At 41.7% G+C, this 19,661-nt stretch overlaps 1 protein-coding gene across 1 annotated transcript in view; it reads right to left on the bottom strand.

Moving 5' to 3' along the window:
* The window catches only part of slc66a2 (solute carrier family 66 member 2), a 38,149-nt gene that overhangs the window by 11,190 nt on the left and 7,298 nt on the right, over nt 1-19,661 (bottom strand). The window contains exon 3 of the mRNA XM_080045673.1: nt 13,067-13,283. Within this exon, the coding sequence (XP_079901799.1) occupies nt 13,067-13,283 (217 nt within the window). The remainder of the gene's footprint in view (nt 1-13,066; nt 13,284-19,661) is intronic.

The following is a 19,661-nucleotide window of genomic DNA, read 5'->3' on the forward strand; positions in this document are numbered from 1 at the left end:
ATAGCAGGGCTAACTGTAACCCCAACGGGTACGTCCGTCTCATGGCTTTGTGACCTAAATCTCCTCTTACATTATTCATAGCTCCTGCTTCACCTGCCTAGCCCCTGTGCATTTGTTAGGATCAAAATTGTGCACCTTTTGCTTTTTTCCCTCCACCAATACTACTGTCTTACTTTCCACCGTCTTATAGCATCTGTGAATGTCCCTACTGTATTGCTTTCCATTTCTACATCTTTTCTTTCTGCCCACTCTCAACAGCAGCAATTCCTCCGTGTCCATTCATCTTCCAATACCCGTTTCAACTATTTCTCAGTATTCCTAAGAAGCGCTAACCCAAGGAGGGCCGGGGGGGTGACGACACGACAAGGTCTAGCTACTTATCTGTCACCTTCTCCAAAGACATATATACTGTACTGTGTATAGAAGGTGGATGGGAGAAGTCATGCTGAGCTGAAAATGAAACTGGTCCAAATGAAATGAGCTGCACTGGACCAGTTACTTTCTACAGCGGGATGCGGGATGCGGGATGCGGATGCATTGTACACACCAGCGCATGGCTTTGTATATGTATTTGCTTTGAATAAAGAAAAGGGTAAAGCATACTATTAAATCATTTATAGGACATTTTAAGCAAAGAGGAATTGCTTGGCAAAGGAGCCACGGGCATTTTGGAACCATTTCAGGGTACAAATACATTTATTTGACAGAATAACATCGACAAAAGGGAAGATAGGTTGAGCTGTATAGTGGGCGACACAATATCTAAAGTACAAAGAGTTGGATTGGGTTGTACCGGCTATTGTTGAATTTCTTACTGAATGTGTGTGTGATTAACATGCCCCAACATTTGTGGAAGAAAAGCTAATTGTGTGCATCAATTGCATTAATATTTAAATAGTTACTTTTGAAGTAATACAGTATCTATCTAAACAGACTAATTGAAATGTGCAGTCTGGGCTTTTTCTTTTCTTCTGCTTTTCTCTCATCTCTCTCCTCTCTGATGCATTGGAGAGCATGTGTTATGATTGAGCTGTGGTTTACTACTACACCACAGCAGTGTGTACATGGGAGGGAATCGAGAATCGCTACAATCTTCACACATTTACTTAAATACGTGTGGGAAGAACGAGCAGGGAAATCACTACGGAGTTCAGAGGCATCTTATCAGGGAGAAAAAGTGTTGAAGGGATATGAATAATAGGGCCCGACCGACTGTTACTGTCGATAGGTGTACAGGAACTTTTTGTTTATTGAAATATGCATTATCTAAAAATAAATAAAGTGTTACGAATATGTCTAAAGTGACATGACACATTTTTTAACTCAGACATTAAGCATTTTATGTAACTGCACACAACCCTCTGGAAATCCCTCCCTCCAAAACATCAGCACCTCAGACTAAATAAACTAATTTAAAAGTCAACTTAAAACTCACCTCATTAAGAAAGCATAATTACACCTGACTCCATTCCAAACCTTATCTTGTCTGTATTTTGTTTTATTTTTCTATAAATATGATTTTCTATATGTATGATGTTAAGTGTAATAGCCTCTAATTAAGCACTATATAAATTCTATCAATTACTATTAACAGTCAAAAGATGACCAATGACTCTGCTATTGGTATCAGGGAGAACTGTCAATTGTGAATTAATCCAATGGATTACAACACACCAGCTGCTGCTGTTAATGGGCTATAACTTTAATGTTATGCATGTAGGCTACTTCCGGGGCAGCCATGCATCTCACTCAACATGATTGCTTGAAAAAAAAAAAAAAAATCTGACATTTTTTGCCGATTGCTGATTTTTCAGAGATGTGCTATATCGGTCGGGCCCTAATGAATAACAAAGCTATCTATCCTGAAATTAAAGGCTACTCTGTGTTTCATGTAGTGATGTGTTAAGCTTTTAAAAAGCAAACGCATAATTACAGTATACTGTGTATGTATCATTTTAACAGTTTGAAACTTCTGATTTCCCTTTGTTAAAACTCATAATCCTATTATTTATTCATATATATATATATATATAGGGGAGAACGGGGTAATGTGAGCCACTTTTTACATTTGCTCCCCTCTAAGCGAGCTAAAATGATTTATCACTCAAATTTACACATTTCTCATTAATTCGGGATGTTTCCTAGAAATGGGCATTAGCAGAATTTATTCAAGACAAAGGGCAGTGAAAATATGATTGTTTTAAAAAAAGTTGTCTTGTGTCTCACTTTACCCCAGCTGTGGGGTAAACTGAGACAGACCAGAGAAATCAAGGGGGCAAACTGATCCACTTACTTTTTCCACTCTGAAACTACCATAACAACAAAAATAGCAACTGTTAGAATCCTGACAGCTAGCTTGAATATGAACCAAATATTCCAAAACTAATGTCGGACTAGTAACAGAATCATGGTGTTTCGTCAATTAAGCAAAACATTTTTCTCAACACTTGAAAGTAACTCTGATCAAATACAACATATAATTCATATTCAATAATTAACATTCAAATGACAGATAGAACCAGTTAGATTAAAACACAGTCTGGGGGTCAGAAGACAGGACCCTTAGAGCCAGCTAGTGTCTGGGGATCAGAGTAAAGGACAATCAGAACCAGCTAGAACAGCCTGGGACTCAGAACACAGGACTAGACCCAGCTGTCATTTTCCATCTTTTGAGTCTTTGATTAATATCTTTCTGCATTAGTTTTATTGTGATCATTCATGTATTACTCATGTTGTGGGGACATCTCTCTTTTCACACAGTGGGGACTTGTCTTCCTTTAGGGGACAAAATGGAAGTCCCCATAACGTAAATAACTAGATGTTAGGTTGAAGGCTTACTGTAAGGTAAGGGTATGAGTTAGGCAAGTAGTAGTTATGGTTTGGGGCAAGTCTCCAGGAAATGACTAACTCTATGTAATGTCCTCGGGAGTGATGAAAACACAACTGTGTGTGTGTGTGTCTATATGTGTGGACAGCAGCCTGCGGGCTAAATAAGGCCCTGGCACTCTTATCTAACATGCTGATTGTCAGCTCAAGACCGCAAGCCTAATAAGGCTGCAGTTGGTTGTCTGGATGTCCCAACTCCCTGGTTTGTGTTTGTCTGTGTGTGACGTTGTATTTTATTTGTTTTATGGCGGGCTGGTCAGTGTCAGCATGTACCTCTGGCTCTCCAGGCTCGGGGGGGCCGTCTAATAATAGCAGCAGCCTGAAAACACTTAACTCAAAAAACACCTCCCACTCCATAGACACAGCCATTCCTTTCATCTGGCCTACTGAAGTCCCATAAACGATCTGTCTTGTCTAACCATTTACAGTAGCACCGCTGGCTTAGACACTCTCCCTCGGTTCCAAATCCAGCTTCACCAGTTCAAAAGACTCAATCCTATTTTCTAAACGACGCCAACTTTCAATTTACTTTTTAATAAAAAAAAAATAATACAAATTAAAAATTAGTTCATAGTTTTAAATAGGAAAATTATTTTAAAAAGGTGCAATTCAAAAAGTGTAATTATTGTCCAAGACAAATGACAGGATATCATTACGGCCTCTACAGTTCATTTTATATCAAGGATCAAATCTGCCAGCAACAATTGTCATTTCAGAAGGCACAACTGACGGCTCTTGGCTAGAAATAAAAAGCCTGCTTTGGTCTACCTCTGTGTCAAATCAAATGCCTATTATTTCAAAAGCTACTGACAAATTGACAGTGTTAAATCTGCCAATGTTTTGTTGTAGACCGAGCAACATAAAATGACACAGAAGGTCAGAGAATAGAGTTGAAGGCAACAGAGAATAGCACATACAATGTAAGCGTGAAAGTAATGCTTGAGCTAATTAATGAATTATTTTATTGATGATTATGACCTCTAAGGACCCATTATGCTAACAGAGCAGTCACAAGTGTGACACAGCATCAGCCAAGTGAACAGAAATCTTTGTGTTGAATTTACATCCGACACATACCAAATTCATCCATTCATCCAAGTCCTCCACCAGTATTTCATTATTAAAAACTGCTTAGAGACCGACTGTCTGTGGAGTGCTGCTGTGTACACACACTGAGGACATCCAATATGTTACATTCTACCCAGCTCTGACCCCATTCCCTGCCTAATTGGGCAAATGTAGGGGGGAAAAAAAGGTGGTGAGCATGCAAGTACTGGAAGTGGTCTGACACTGCAAATGCAACAGCAGTGAGGAGTGGGGGGGGGGGGCACAGTGGCTGGGCCATTAAACTGAGAGGAAGTCAGCGTGATTTGTTTCCACACGGACGTCCAGCATGGGATTTGATTGTTTTTTTTTTTTCGTATACCACGCACTTACAGGAATGGGCACTCACTGTTTTTTTTTCTATCTGCAAAATGCTGGTGTGCACTTTATTCATTCACACATTCACTTAGTGCCTAATATCTCCATCTGTGCGGCTGTGCAGCAAACCCTCAACGCACAAACAAACCTGACCTCAACCCCCTATCTAAGTTCAGGGTCACAACCTTTGGAATGTTTTGGTTTTAAAAAAAAATTGCATTTTAAAAGAAAAACCTCCTTCACGAACACACGCGCGCACACGAAAACACACACACACACTGAATGGAGTGCTGAGGTAGCGTAACCTAGCAACAGCCTGCCAGACTCAACAGGTTTGTGCACAGAGGGAAGAGAAGACGACACAAACAATAAACAGGACGGGAAATGACAATGCCCTCTGCCTCCCTATGACAGCTTGATCCACATAGGCTGATGGAGGGCAGAATATGTTGCAGGGGAAGACAAAAAGAACTGACATGATGTAGTATAGTGTCTGGGTATGACGAGAAGTTAGACTCAACACGATTATTCACAACAGTCAATTTGCAAACCCTTATAGCCTATCACAAAATTCTAAAGTATAGTATATACACCGTATTTTTGTCCTCAGAATCTTGCATAGCACCATATATGTATGTACTGTATAATAAGCTAAGCTATTGAACAACCACAATACTGGAAACCATACAACATGAATCCACAGTTTACACTACTGTTACGGCGACCACTGTAGCTCTAAGTGACAATTAGGGGAACATTGCTAAATGCTAAATCATAAACGCACAAGTACAGACGAGTCATGACTGGCATTACTAAGTCAGTGAAATGTAAGTAACAAAGCAATATGGCGCTAAAGTTTGCTAACAACATAACCGCAAAAAGCTACTAGTCATACACAAGCCCAAACCACAGTGATCCACTTCAGCATCCAATGCAGAAGTGACAAACATTGCAGTAGCTTCCGGTGGCCACTACGAGGTGGTACCAAAAGTGAGCAATGTTTCTTTGACTCACTTGTTAAACAGGCCATTTTCACAGTCTTATTAAACCTATTTACAGCCTGGTCCAAAAAAACATTTTAGTCTGTATGTTTAGGTCATATCTCCATGACAACACTGAGGGGGGTGAATTTTTTTCTAGCAGGCTAGTTTTTATTCTTTCGGAGGTTTAAATGTGTGAATTATTAGGGGTGTGATCTCTTGAGTGACCGCTAGCCGCCCGTTGTCCCTCTCTTCGCCTTGGAGGTATACGTCAGCTAGATGGGCATATCTCCCTCCCCCCGACGTCACATCAATGCCCTTTTTCGGCAAGAGGAGTGAGGCGGAGTAAAAATCTGACAAGATGGCGAAGCACATACGCCAGGAGAATGGGATGCAGTCTGAATAACTGAGGTCAGCCCGAATACTACATACATTTTATATACTATCTATGGTCATACCAGACCGACAAGAGTGTTGAAGTGAGTGTATGGGTGTGTTGCTTCACTCCCAAAATCAACTCGGTTTTTGTTTCCACCATTGCGTTACATTATTTAAAATGTATCAAATCAAGCACTATTCACTGCTGTTAGAAACCAGAGCTCCACATGGGTACCAAATAATTTTATTTTTCTTCTGTATTATCCATTCAATGTATTTCCATTCTACAATAACCTCTATATGTTTTATATTACGATACAAATGAGGGATCCACGGAAAACGATGCATCCATGTAATGTATCCCAATTTGAGCTCACTGGTTACTGTGCACATGTTCCTACTGTTGTGTGAGAAAACCCACTTGCGATGTGTGCTGCATGAAATCAGTTGCAGGCAATATTGACCAGCCTCTCTACTGGACGACAATGTGAGCTTGTTTGGCAGCACTGGGTTGCCTTTTCTTACAAAGTTGGAAGCTGCTTTGGTATTTTAAGCCACACTTGGAAATCATAGCTGTTGTCAAATCAACCAACCAACATGCAAGTTAGATTAAGGATTGGGTTGGCTCACATCAAGAGTGCTGCAAATGGTGTAAAGCGTTAAAGATTCAGTAAATGGTCAGTTTAGCTAACTTCCTGTCAGTGACTGCAGTTAGCAGTCCCCTCCATCGTCCCCACGTCACCACATTAATGCACTGCGGTCTTCAAGCAGCGAGTTATCTAGCATCCTCTCAGATCCAAAAGTGTGATAAAACATGATAAAAACCATCAAAACAGACATACGGAAGGATTTTTACCTGCTCCGCCATTGTTGGCGCATACACATTCACCCATCTGTCGCTCTGCACGTGCACCGGCAGTGAGACGGGAGCCGGTTTGTAGTGATCTCTCTGATTGGTTATTAGCAGTGGGATCCCCGAAATGTATACGATTACATGCAGAGCGAGTGACTGAGAGATCGGCTTAAAGCGCGCACACTATATAAGTGATCACTGTACGAATAAAGAGCGATTTAACACCTATATTAACATAAATTAATCGCTTACTTCACCTTTAAGGAGATTATCCACTGACATGATTAAAAAACAGCTATTGGGCAATGAAGCGTTATATTTCTGCATTCCCTGTTGTGGTTTTGGTGGGTGCATTTTATCCCAAAGACTGATTAGTCAACATGATGCTTCCTGCTTGCTGCTAGGCTTAAACAGCAGAGCATTATTGTTCTCTTTCTAGAACATCACTGCCAATCTTAGGTTGTGTTGTCCGGACCTTCACATTCAAATAATAATTGCTTTTTCTACAGGCTTCAACAATCACAAAAAGAAGGGAATCCATAATGAAGTGGCATACACAGCGATGCCTACCATAGCATAAATGGACCAGCGTCACAAACACAACAAAGGTTGCATTTTTAACAAAGGGGGTAAAGCATACATGCATACTACTTTATACATTTTATAGACATCTCTGACGTGACTGAAGGCCAGTTTAAAATGCACTGTCTGGGGGGGTTTGATGAAATGCATTCTGGGGAAACCATAGAGAACGGCTGATGGTAAATGGACTCTAATGGAGCGTAGCGTTAGTTCAGGCAGGGTACGGACGTCAAGCCGGCTGTCATCTCGGCACGTCAGCTGACAGCCATAGTCCGCCTCTAGCACACCATTGGCCATACACTCAAAGTGGCGCCTTATTTAAGCTGCTCTAGCCTGCCTACTGGTGCTGCTTCCTCTGCAAGCTCTTGCAACTTGCTTACGCGAACGACATGGCTGTCAGTTCACTTGCTTACCTTGCTGCTTGTCGTGTCGATCCACTCCATTTACGACCAAGATCCATGGCAGATGGACAAACCTATGGATTATCTCAGCTACAGCTATCCAAAGCAGAGGAAGCCATCCGTATAAAGAGCGGCGTTCCACTCGTCGGAGCTCCTGTCCGGCAAGTTAATAGGCTCGTTCGACCTAACTTTCAGCTCGTCTGGAAAGTAGACGAGAGTAGCCGAGTGCAGTCGGGGGAGTGACGAAAATGCCTGACTGAAGCCGGACAGCTCCGAGTCGGAAGTAGCGTCCTTGTTGCGGATGCAGTTCGTTTTCTAGTTTTATTTTGAAGGCCTATTAGAAACATATTCGCAGGAGAGTCACACATGCTACAACCGATTAGAAGCAGAACACAACACAAAGACGAGTAAACACTTTAAAAGCGAGGGGCATTTTCAAAACAAGAAACGAGATATAAGCTAATATCCCCATTCCCCACACATCTTTATCTTTCTTGTTACTTTACTAGAACACCTACTTTTAAGTGATAAAGAATAATTTACAAGAATAATTTACAAATCCAAATAAAGGAGGTTTAGTATTTCTCCCTTCACATACTCATATGATCGGCCTAAATAAAGAAGGTCTAAGAAAAGATCCCTTATTATTATTGTAGAGATGGATATGATGAACTGTATTATGATGTGTAACAAACAAACTACTTGTTGTAGTTTTGGTCTGGCTTTGCAACACTACATGTAAAATACAATCCCCAGACCATTTAGATCACTTGAAATAAGCCTATGATTTAATCTTAATGGTATAAAAATCACTTCACCAAGATCTTATGTGACTCAAGTTTGTGTTCACTTTTAAATATATCTATACAGGAGAGTTACACATCCAAATTATTTCTATGTCAAGGGTTCAGAGGTTTAACTCTGATTAAGTACATTTCTGCTTAAATGCATATTGTGGCGGCCTAATGATTAAACATAAATTAAAATCAAAAAGAATGGATCGTAATTTAATTTTGAGCGGTGATGTCAGACTTTTGCCTAACCAATTGGGGAAACGCATCAAAGGCACGAGGTTTAAACTCCCAATTAGCGCTCAGCTCCGCCTGTCAGCAAGACGTTTCCCATCAGACATTTCGCTCCCGCAGCCCGTGGGGAGCAACTGCAGCGACTTGCTCCAGTGTCTGTGTCCGTCTTGATACCGCGGGACTTCAAAGTCTCAAGCAGCCGAGCCGCAGCCAGCCCAGGCCCCCAGGACTGTGCCTTCTCCGAGCAACCAGCATGGACATGTGGCCAACCCATTAGTATTGCATGGTGAGGGGTGGAGCTTATTTTCATACGGCCCGTAGGCAGATTTCCCTGTCCACACAGTACAAGCGGCGAACAAGATTGTGTCTCTGCAAAATTTTTCTGGATATCAATCATAGGCTCATACTTATCTTTAGACCATATACTATTAAAACTGAAGTTTTCTCATTTCAAAACGCCACCTCAAGCGTTTTATTAGCCCAACGGCTTTTAACGGCTTTCAGTTTGTTTTCGCCAGGCTAGATGCTACAGAACGAGAATGATTCTACTCCCGCCTCCAGTCCGCTACGCTTGCCGCCCTCTTTCTTGATAGGTCCATAATGCAGCTACGTCGATGCTACGTCATGCTTTGGGCCGTATGGAATTTCCGGATTATACTTCCTTGTTGCTTCTCTGCGCCTATGAGCAGCTTTCATAGGAATGAATGGGCGCCATGTTTCAATACGGTGTCCATTTCTTTATATGTCCATGAGCCAGCCGCGGGTGCAAGTGGGACAAAAAGTCTAACCATAATGCAGTGCGCTCAGCAAGACGAGCGTCATAATTGCGCAGGTCTTAGCAAGACGGCGACAGGTCGAACGAGCCTAAAATCTTCAATCATCCTGCATCGGCGAATGGCAAGCTTTTAACCCCGGCTGCCGCCCCGCTGCCCAAGAGAGCACACGGATCCAATCACGGTTCCAGCCTCCGCTTTCAGCACCGCTCTGCATCCAAACATCACTCGCTATGATTAACTCCCGCATCGAAGCCTCGGAGTCCGGTTCGGCAAACTCAGCGGGTCCATGATGTTCCCCAGGTCCACAGGCTCCGGCCGTTTCCCTCTTCAGCTGCAGCAGCCCAGCGCCAGCACCTGCGTCGCCGGCCGATGCACTGGTTTGGTTAATAAAGTAAGCGGTTGGATGCTGGGTCTGGGGCGAGGGCGTTTCGCCAAATTGTGTGACGTTTCGCCAAAATGTGTCCCCACCAATATGAACATCAAAGTTACGCCACAGGTGCAAGCTAACTATCGGGAGCAATTCGGGGTTCAATGTCTTGCCCAACGACATGGGCAAGACATTGCCCATGTCGACCTACCCGCTTCGTCACAGCCGCCCCACAACTGAGGTCCACCAGAAAGTCTGATACTCGAGATGAAGACAAAATAAATCATGTATTCCACAAGAATAAGGAATATCAGAGCAATTATGTTAGTGTAGACAGCTTGATGCAGGATGAGGAGAGAAGACATCATTTCGGGTGGGTGGAACTAAGAACTACCAAAAAAAAAAAAAAAAAAGCAATATTCAACAATAAATAAGGAATGGGAGCTAGAGGGTAAAGCCCGGCGTGGGAGCTGTCATGGCCATTTGAGTGGACAGGCGACCCTTCTGGGGCTCTGTTATCTGTCTAATGCAGGAAGCTAAACCAGCCAGAGAGGCACACACACTGCTCTGAGGCAGGACACACACACCATGTCAGGCCTGGGTCTTCCTGTGTGGAACAATCTAAAAAAAACGCAGGTCTTTTCACTTTATACATTATCAGTCGCATCTTTTCAATAACCTCTTCGGGCCCTCTAGCTGCTTTTAATCAATTGGCGCTGTTGGATTCTTTTTGAAGTCCATCTATGAGTCATTGCTTTTTATTGACTCTTTTAAACGTGCTATATACACTTCAGTTGTGTGTATACTCTTTTGAGAAGCAGGTTTCATGGCTTGCCTACTACAGCACAGAACGCCAGTGGAGATGATTTTTTTTTTTAATTCAATACATGCTTACTTCCAAATAATCTATTCTACATCAAAGCCACTAATTACGGTCTGGACGTGAATCAACATTAACTAGCGCAAAATGATCCATTAGAAATTGATATGAGGAGACAGAATACCTCATTACCATATTGATTTTTAGAGAAACTTCAGAAGGCCATGTTAGCTTAATGACTAGTTGTCAGGAGGAAGCCCCATCCTTATACGTCCTGCTCGACAGGTGCCAGAAATACTTAATAAGCACGTGTCAATGGTAACGATATTATAGGAGACACAGTGTGTTCTACAGGACAAAACACACTCAGAGCTGCCTGGGACTCAAGTGGCATTCATTAATAAACCTGTACTCATCAACCATAAAGACATTATCATTAATAAAAGGGCACAACAAGCTTTTGTTTTCATTGCCATCCGACAGACTCCTGGGAAATACACTGGAGGCCCGAGGAGTTGTGGAAAAAGTAAGAGTGAGAAATAATAAATAACGTTTAAGCATTTTAAACTGTGTGTTACAGTGAGTGTGTGGTTATGGGCTGTTATTGTGGGCTCCAAAATAAGAGATGACAATTGTGAGAGAAATAAAAAAAAAAGTCCAACAACCGTCCTTTGACAAACTGCGGCTAAAATCTGGGACCAAATTCTTACAATGTCAGTCAGGGCTGCTTTGACCCATGTTGAAAAACTGACCAATAAGAATACAACATGTAATGGTGCTCACTTTCCTGAGAGCTCCATTAAAAAAAAAATAGTCTCCTGAAATAAAAATTGGCGAAATAACATCCAAATACACCAGGGTTTATTGAAAAGCCATGCCTTTAATGGTATCAGGATTGTCATGTCGACTGGGAGTCGCACAACTGTCATCAACACAAAAAGAGGAGCGAATCATCTGCAGTATGTCAATTGGTCACGTGCACAGATATATGGTGTTCTTTTTATTCTATTTACAGAGGTTGCCATAATATAATTTCTCAACATTGCCTCGTGTGAATGTCGATAGTAAGCCTGCTATCGGTGTATGAATGTGTGTGTGAATGGTAACGTGGGAATGGGAACAGGTCTCCCTTGAAAAAGAGTCTCCGGTCTTAATGGGATTTACCTGTATATTAAAAAAAAAAAAAAAAAAAAAAAAACGTTCTCTTTCCTTTTTACATTCACGGCCGGTCTCTACCCATCGCAGATAGTGTTGCGGTAAAGTTATTTTGAGACAAGACTTACCCTGCGTTCCGAATTGCACACTCTTTCTTTTTTCTATTCTACATACTGCATCCGACGATAAAAAAATCTAGTTAGGATGCAGTAGGCATACTATTGGGACATACTTTTACTTATTTATTTCATCATAACATTGCTCCTGCTGATCTTGCCTCTTGCTTTTACATCCGTCGCATCCTCGTTTGTTTTCATATGGAGGCTCCGTTGATGGGACGTCACTTTCACGTAAAAATCTCGGCCGCATGTAGTAGACATCCGGGTCTCTCTAACCATCCTAAATCTGGCCACAAGAATCGGGACATACTGAATCTTTTTTCTACCATACTTAATAATAGAAAGTATGCGATTCGGAATGCAGGGTCAGTTTACAGCCTGCCATGCTGCTCTTCACTGACTCTGACTCTAGCTGACCGATGACTTGAATCATCCACTTTTAAAGGGAGCAGGATCTGTGTGATCAATAGATGATGCCCGTTGGTGGTTTATCAGAGCAGCATGTCACAACGTTGGGAGAAAATGAAGAGGTTTTTACAAATTAGGATGAGGTTGAGTGAGACGGCTCAATCCCTCACAGCCAGGTTGGGGACACTGGAGTTTGGTTCAAAATCCCCTGGAGACACATATTACCCAACAGAATTTGGAACTGTGGTGAGTTAGTTTAAAGGTTAGTCAGTGAACACCAGCATCAGTAGCCCTATTCCTTTCTGTTATTATTCAATGGAAAAGTTGTAGGACTTTGTGAATGCATATACATGAGTATATGACACAGTGTGGCAGCAGCTACTCTACCTGTTTAGAGCAACAGCTGTAGATGAACCTGTTTAGCTAACAGATATCTTATGACGGAGTCTAATGTTTCTATAGAACCAATACATCAAACCACTCTCCTCAACCAATAGTTTTGTGTTGTATTTTTGATCCATGTAAAAGGAAAAGCTCTATAAGTATTGAGAGTTTTATCTGTACGCTCCGTCTGTATTACGGTATTGCTTATTTTTTTGCATTTTGTTCAAATCAAGATCTTCCCACAGTGCAGTTTGAGTCTGCAGTAGAGCAGATCATGAAGCTATTTCAAAGCCTTTGTGGGCTGTTTAATATGGAAGTAAAACAGAGCATCCTGGAGGTGCAATTAGCCAAGTTGTGCACGATGTGATTGCAGTATGTTAATTGCCTGACCCCAAATGTCTTTTTAAAATGTCTCTATTGAGGGCAGTCAAGGCACAACGCCCAGCATGCTTTGCTTCTATCAGCTTGAACGAGCTAGGATGTTGAATGGATATTGTAATGGGTACCTACCTCATGCCCTCGGTGGACTTGTTCTGGTAGTTGCAGTGGAGCTGCGGTGTGCCCAGCATTGCTTCAGTGAAGACGGCCAGGAAGCCCAGGGACTCCACGAAGAGCGCAGAGTCCAGGAGGAGGTAGGTGATGTAGGCCGCCACCAGCGTGAAGGCCAGCACGCACTGCAAGTAGTCCACAAAACCACTCCACGACCAGAAGTAGTTCCGGTCAAAGTCTGATAAAAAAAGGTGCAACAACATAGGGAAACCACAAATGAGTCAACAAAAATGGATATTTTCTTTTATAAAACTAGCCACTCAAGGGAGGCCAGTCCCCATCCAGCTGGCCAATACTGGCACAGCAACAGATGATGTTATTTTAATGTTCAATGTTCCTGTAAAAAACAGGTAAAGACAGTAAAGCAAAGCAGTTATAAAATAAGGGATAACCAACAGTAATATTGTTCCAGGTTGAGACAAAATAAGTAGATGGTACATGCATGAAGCCAACATTCTGTACATGCAAAAACACAAAAACTGGCAATGAATGTGCTTTTCTTAACAGTCCACTCATTTTACACATAAAAAGGTCAGTATGAATGGCATTTTATTAGGCATGGAGGATACATTTGAAGCTTTTAACTTCTATAGCTAGGCAGCCATAAAGTTAAATCATGGGAAGGGTAGGATCCAGCATTTCTGGACGCTTGACTTACACTTGGGACAACATTTCTAAATCAGCCTGTAATGCAAATTGAACACCAATTTGTTTTTAACCAACTCTTTTGAATGCTCAACTTGAGGGAAGATTTGAATGTAATAACTAAAAATATGCCATTAATATAAAGTAAGGTGTCATCCTCTCTGTAGTATAATGTTTTCGAAATTGTTTAGTAATCTCGACATGATCTATTATTATCACAATCATATTGACTCAGGATATCTTTTAAATAATTATTATAAAAATCTCGTAAAAATGTAATTCTGTGTAAAGGAAAAAGCTCATCAATAGTACATGACTGCCGTTGACACTCTTTTATGTACTGGTAGTCTTGTGTTATACTCGGCAATGGAGGAAATAATTATCTATTATCTTTTTTGGAGCGGTGTCTCGTTACAAGCGAAACCTGTGTTATTGTGAAACATTTTAACTAACTTCACACTAGGGCTGCAAATGTTCACACAACTCCCACAGACCCAGAAAAAAAAGAAATATCACTGCCACAAATATAGGCCTCAAAAACAGAAGCTTTTTCATTTTTCTGGAGGGGCAGGCCTGCATGAAGGTGGTGGAAGGCCCAGGGAGGGAGGTTGACCGTCAGCTGAGGTTATGGGATTTTTCCACGGAGTAGTAATGGGTTGGGTGGGAATCTGGACACGTATCTGGATCTGAATGATTTAAAGCTTGTGTTCTGCCCTTAACACCTTGGGTGTGCTTCTTTCACCAAGGAAATGATTTGGAGAGCAACAACAACAACACAACACTGACTTCCTGTTATAAAACAACAGAGCCAATACCAATTATACTGTGATTATATCTCCAAGGCTGCAAAGTATGGATTGCCAGCGGTAATGCTTTAATGTTAGCTGATGACGGAGCAGGACAGGTCAATTAAGCCACATCTTTATCTCATTTCATTTAACACGTCTTTATATAGAAATGGACAAGGCCATATCACTATCTGCATTGTCACAGGCAGAGAGGAAAATGGAAAGCATGTCTGTTACACTGGCAATGAATAATGAGACCTAAAATTGTCTGTGTATTGGAATGCATCTTCTTAAAAAAAAATAAAATAAAAAATGTTTTAACTGTATCAGCAGCTGTGTATCTGAATCTTATGGCAGTGGGGGCGGGACCTGATAAGCCTTTGGCTTCTCCTGCCACCCTTCGGACGATAACACAAAGTAATATGTATGAATTAAAAAACAGAAAATTGTGTATTGTGTGTAATTGTCCGGAAGAATAATAAATAAATAAATACATATTATGGTGGTTGGAAGGGGAAAAAAAGAACACAATTAAGCTGCTGGTGTGTTGTGCGAGCCGAGGAAATTGAAAGAGTTTATTGTTAAAATCTAATTATGGCTGAGCGCAAAAGATGTTTTTTTTTGTTTTGTTGCATTGCTGTATCTTAAATGAGTTTTCCACAAGCCTCAAAAGCAATCTAGCCAATTGGGTTAATCAGGTTTTAATGTTGCTCTCTTTATCAAGGAGGCACATCTAAGCATGCTATGGAGGCTGATTTGATAGGCCTTTGAAAGAGATAAGGCAGAACAAAAAAGGGAATAAAGTATCAAAGTATTGTTTGAATTACCACCAGCATTCACCAAACGGAACAAACGGCTATTTTCTGAGACTCGATCAATTTACAAGTGAAAAAAATACAGGGTTTTATGACATTTCCGTTTATTTATTTTTAAGTCAATATTTTTTCTTTAGAGAACTAACGGTGACCGATTCTGACATTCGAATGGCATTTCTCCATGAACACACCCATGGCACGCATGTTTGCTTGTGAGATAAGCCTGGCTCTGCTACTGTTCCTTTTTGACAGACAAGTCAAACAAATCCCATGAATGTAACCCACCAAATCTCCAAGGAGCAATTCAGGAGAGGTCAGATCCTTCTGTCCAACCCACATTTATCACGGCAAGACTTCTGATTATGTAGGCGACAGCGCAATGCAGCGTTGAACAAAAGACAAACCAGCAGCTTTTCAGAAGGTAGAACAGGGGCATGCATTTCTCTTCTGAGTAAAATCAAACACTAAGAATATCTGAAAGCTGTTTTGGTGTTACTGTATGACAGTGTCTGCAGAAGAGCCAGAGGGCTGTAGAATCTGGGCCAACTAGCGGCAGGCTGCCACGGCCTGATAACAGCCCAACACAGAGGGAGGCAATCGGGGGCAATGGAGAGGCATTCAAACCCCAACCTAGCTGCTAGTGGCAAGCACAGCTTCACAACCAACACAACACTGAATAGATGATATATATAATGTAAGGCTCCAATGCGGTTAGCTAGTATTACAGACACACACACACTAAGAGTAGTAGTGCGCAGAGAGCCCATGGGCAGTTTCACAAAGTCGGGTTTTTCTAGCCTGCTTCAAGTTAGCTTTTCTCACAGTAAATGTTTAAACCAAGCAGACTTATCACTCTTGCCGAGGTGACTGCACAAAGCGGTTTAATGCGGAAATGATTCTGTCGACTAATCAGCTTCAGTGTGTAGCTCCACCCTTTTGGGTACCCCAACAAATAGGGTCCAAAAAATAAAGTGCTGCTCTGCTTTTGTGGTGAAAAAGTGGGCTTAATAGTCACACTGAACCGAGCTGCACCACTCAGTGGAAATGAGGCTATAATGTCTTCAAGGTTCTTGAGATATTGCCCATGCAGTCAACAGGGCGAACTTTAAGCATGACTGTGCCTGCAACCGAATGCTCATCAACACAAAACAAACCATCTGAATGCAGGTTGTACAGTATACTGGTACTTTATTGTTCTGAAATGTGCCAATGACACGGAATTACCATCTGTAAAGTCTCAATGAGGCTAGGTTTAGGCTTGATCCACAACATTTCTTCATCTTTTGACGACATGAACTTTTTATTCACTCAAGAGTTTAAAAAAGTCTGAGAACTTTTCCGTAACATTTTCCCGGGTTCATGTTGTCAAATGGCAGGGGCTGGAGCGAGAGACATGAGGCATGACATTTTCATTTACAAGTTATTTTCTCCATCTTGTAACTTAACTTGCTGAAACTGGGGAACTCCGCAAAGAACAGAACACATTTCTTATGAACACGCACACACACACACACACACACACACACACACACACACACACACACACACACACACACACACACACACACACACACACACACACACACACACACACACACACACACACACACACACACACACACACACACACACACACACACACACACACACACACACACACACACACACACACACACACACTTGCGATTATGACACGCTTTTCAATTATTTGTGCCTGTCCTCGTCTTGGCCTCATGTTTTAGTAATTACACTCTTTTCATGCCAGTAGTTGTCCTCATCTCTTCATCCTGTGTGTTCTAGAGTCTACGCGCAAATATGCCTTTAACTCTGAGCAGCGGCAAATATAAACAACAATATCTTTGTAGGCAGATCAGAGTGACACTGACACACCATGGCACACTGACCTGACCACTAAGGGTTGTTTATCACAGTACTGTTCCTCAGCCATGCACCTCCTCCTGTCATGTAACTTGGGCACCCTGGGGGATTGTCCTTTTCTTCAAACCCTGGTGCTGGAGCTGCATACAATAGGCTTCCCTGCGGTGGCCCAGCATCTAGTGCACAGCGCTGGTTTGAAGTCTCACAGAGTATAGCTGTGCATGTATACTAGGAAGACATGGGTTCATAGTTGGAGATTGCATTCGCTTGTTTACAAACTATTGTCCTCCAGCCTATATGTTAGGCCCTGGGCAAGTCTATGGAGGTACAGCTGAAATAATGGCTTGCTGTCACTCACAAGCAGCCCTGGGGACAACACAGGAACATTATTATGAAAGACAGGTTATAAAAAAAAAAGAGTTGGGGAAATGGAACCTCTGATTCCAACAGACTTCTTTTCTCTGAAATTTAGACCGATAGCTTTTTTTCCACGATGACTAATAAGCCAAGCCAAAAGCGCAGCAACTTTTCCTACACGGCTACCTAGACCTAAATGTCATGTACCTTTTTATAACAGCACTGAGGCTAGAAGTTTAGGCCTGCAGGGAGGGGACAACTGCAACTAACAGGGAAAAGGTGATTTATTATGAGCTGCCAAACCCAATGAGGCTACAGGCACAGTCCCCCCCATGGGAACGAAAAGAGCAATGAGCCATTGGCAAACAATAGAACAGAATGGAAGTGTAATGTATTGCCATGTACTGTAACAATATTAGGGCAAACAAACGATACAGTGCATGGATCATTGTGACAAAACCAAGGTAACTTCAGATTGCATACAGTTCTTCCTGATTCATTGTTAAGCAAGCCACCCCACAGCTAGTGCAAGGACAATGCTAGTTTGCGGGAAAAGTATTTTATTCTTAGAGACGGCTGACATCAATGTGATTTTCTCCCGGGTCCAGGTTGCTTTTTCTATGAGATACAGAACCTGAAAAAAATCCATGGTGGTAAGAACTTCCGATCTGATTCTTCTGATCAAAGTAGGAGATGGAAAAAAAAACATTTGTTGGGAGAGTTCTTAAGCTTGGGTCAGCTCTGAGAGTTATGTTTTGAGCACAATGCCAATAATAAAGGCATGTTTTTTTAATGACGTCTGTACAAAAAGGCATTGAGCTGGTAAGAGATCCAATAAGGAAGGTCAAGAATGGTGGGCTGAAGTTAGCTGTGTTTCCTCTCCAATGTGGTCATTTCCCTTGCGATCGAGTCACCCGACAGTACATTGAATGTAGTGTTAAAATGTTTGCATTCTTTAGAAAAATAGAAACACGCAATATTTCAGTGCAAACGTTTTTCAAGATTTTTTACAAATATAATTGAAACGAAACAGTTTATCTTCCGCAGTCAAAACAATTTCCCTCCATGTCCTTTGGCAGGTTTCCATTCACAGACTATTTACAGCTGAAATGACTAAATGTAACTTGAAGTTTTTAACAAGACTCAAAGTTAATAGCATCATGGTTGTGGCAAACAAGCAAGCTAGTACCCGGAGTCTGAAAGACAGATGCCCTCAAGGATATGTTCAATACATTTCAATGGTGGAGCAGAGCCTTCCCTGTTTGCCGACACAAAATTCATTTAAAAACGCAGCTGGAGATTTTTTTTTTTTTTAAATAAATTCATCAGGGTTTTCTCTTTCTCCTGAATAACAGTTACAGTGAGGTTTGACACAGCCACTCTCACCGCCAGAACTTTCTACCAATATTTCATCTTACTTTTTTTTTGTTGCCGTCCAAACCCTCAAACATGAGTGATCACCAACATTCTGGGTTCTGACACAAGCCAAACGACCGGATCTTTTAATCTCCTTAAAGGATTACAACAAGCCGTCTTCCATATGAATCACCACTGAGCCGCTATTACACTAGGGAAAAAATCAACACAGCCTGGAAAACAAAAGGACATATACTGTCCAGCACAGATGCGACCAGATGTGTGATTGTGCTTTGGGGGGGCACCACCACGGGGGTTCTTTGGACCTATATATGCATGCTTTCGGTAACGAGTTCTCAGCTTCCAGATGACATATCATGAAAAACAATGTCTCTACATCAAAGTGTTCACAGCCAATCATGTTTTTCTCCATAATCCAGCCTTGGATGGCAGTTAAAAGTCAGCCACACTGTGCATTTCTTTCTAGGGTAGAAATGTCCAGCTGTTTGATGGAAGTGCCACGGCGTGATAATGACAGTGTGCTGTCATGACAACCGATGCGTGTTTTTGGCGAAAGGCTTGGGCGGACGGAGAAAGGGAATAAAGTGAACAATCTACGCGTACAGGTTGACCTTTATCCTGCTGACTTAACGCTGTGCACAGTCACCACGGGAAGCTGTTCCACTCACCAGTATGTCATATTGTTAGCGCCCCTAT

Source organism: Ammodytes marinus (assembly GCF_949987685.1).
Source record: "Ammodytes marinus genome assembly, chromosome: 17".
Lineage (NCBI taxonomy): Eukaryota > Metazoa > Chordata > Actinopteri > Uranoscopiformes > Ammodytidae > Ammodytes > Ammodytes marinus.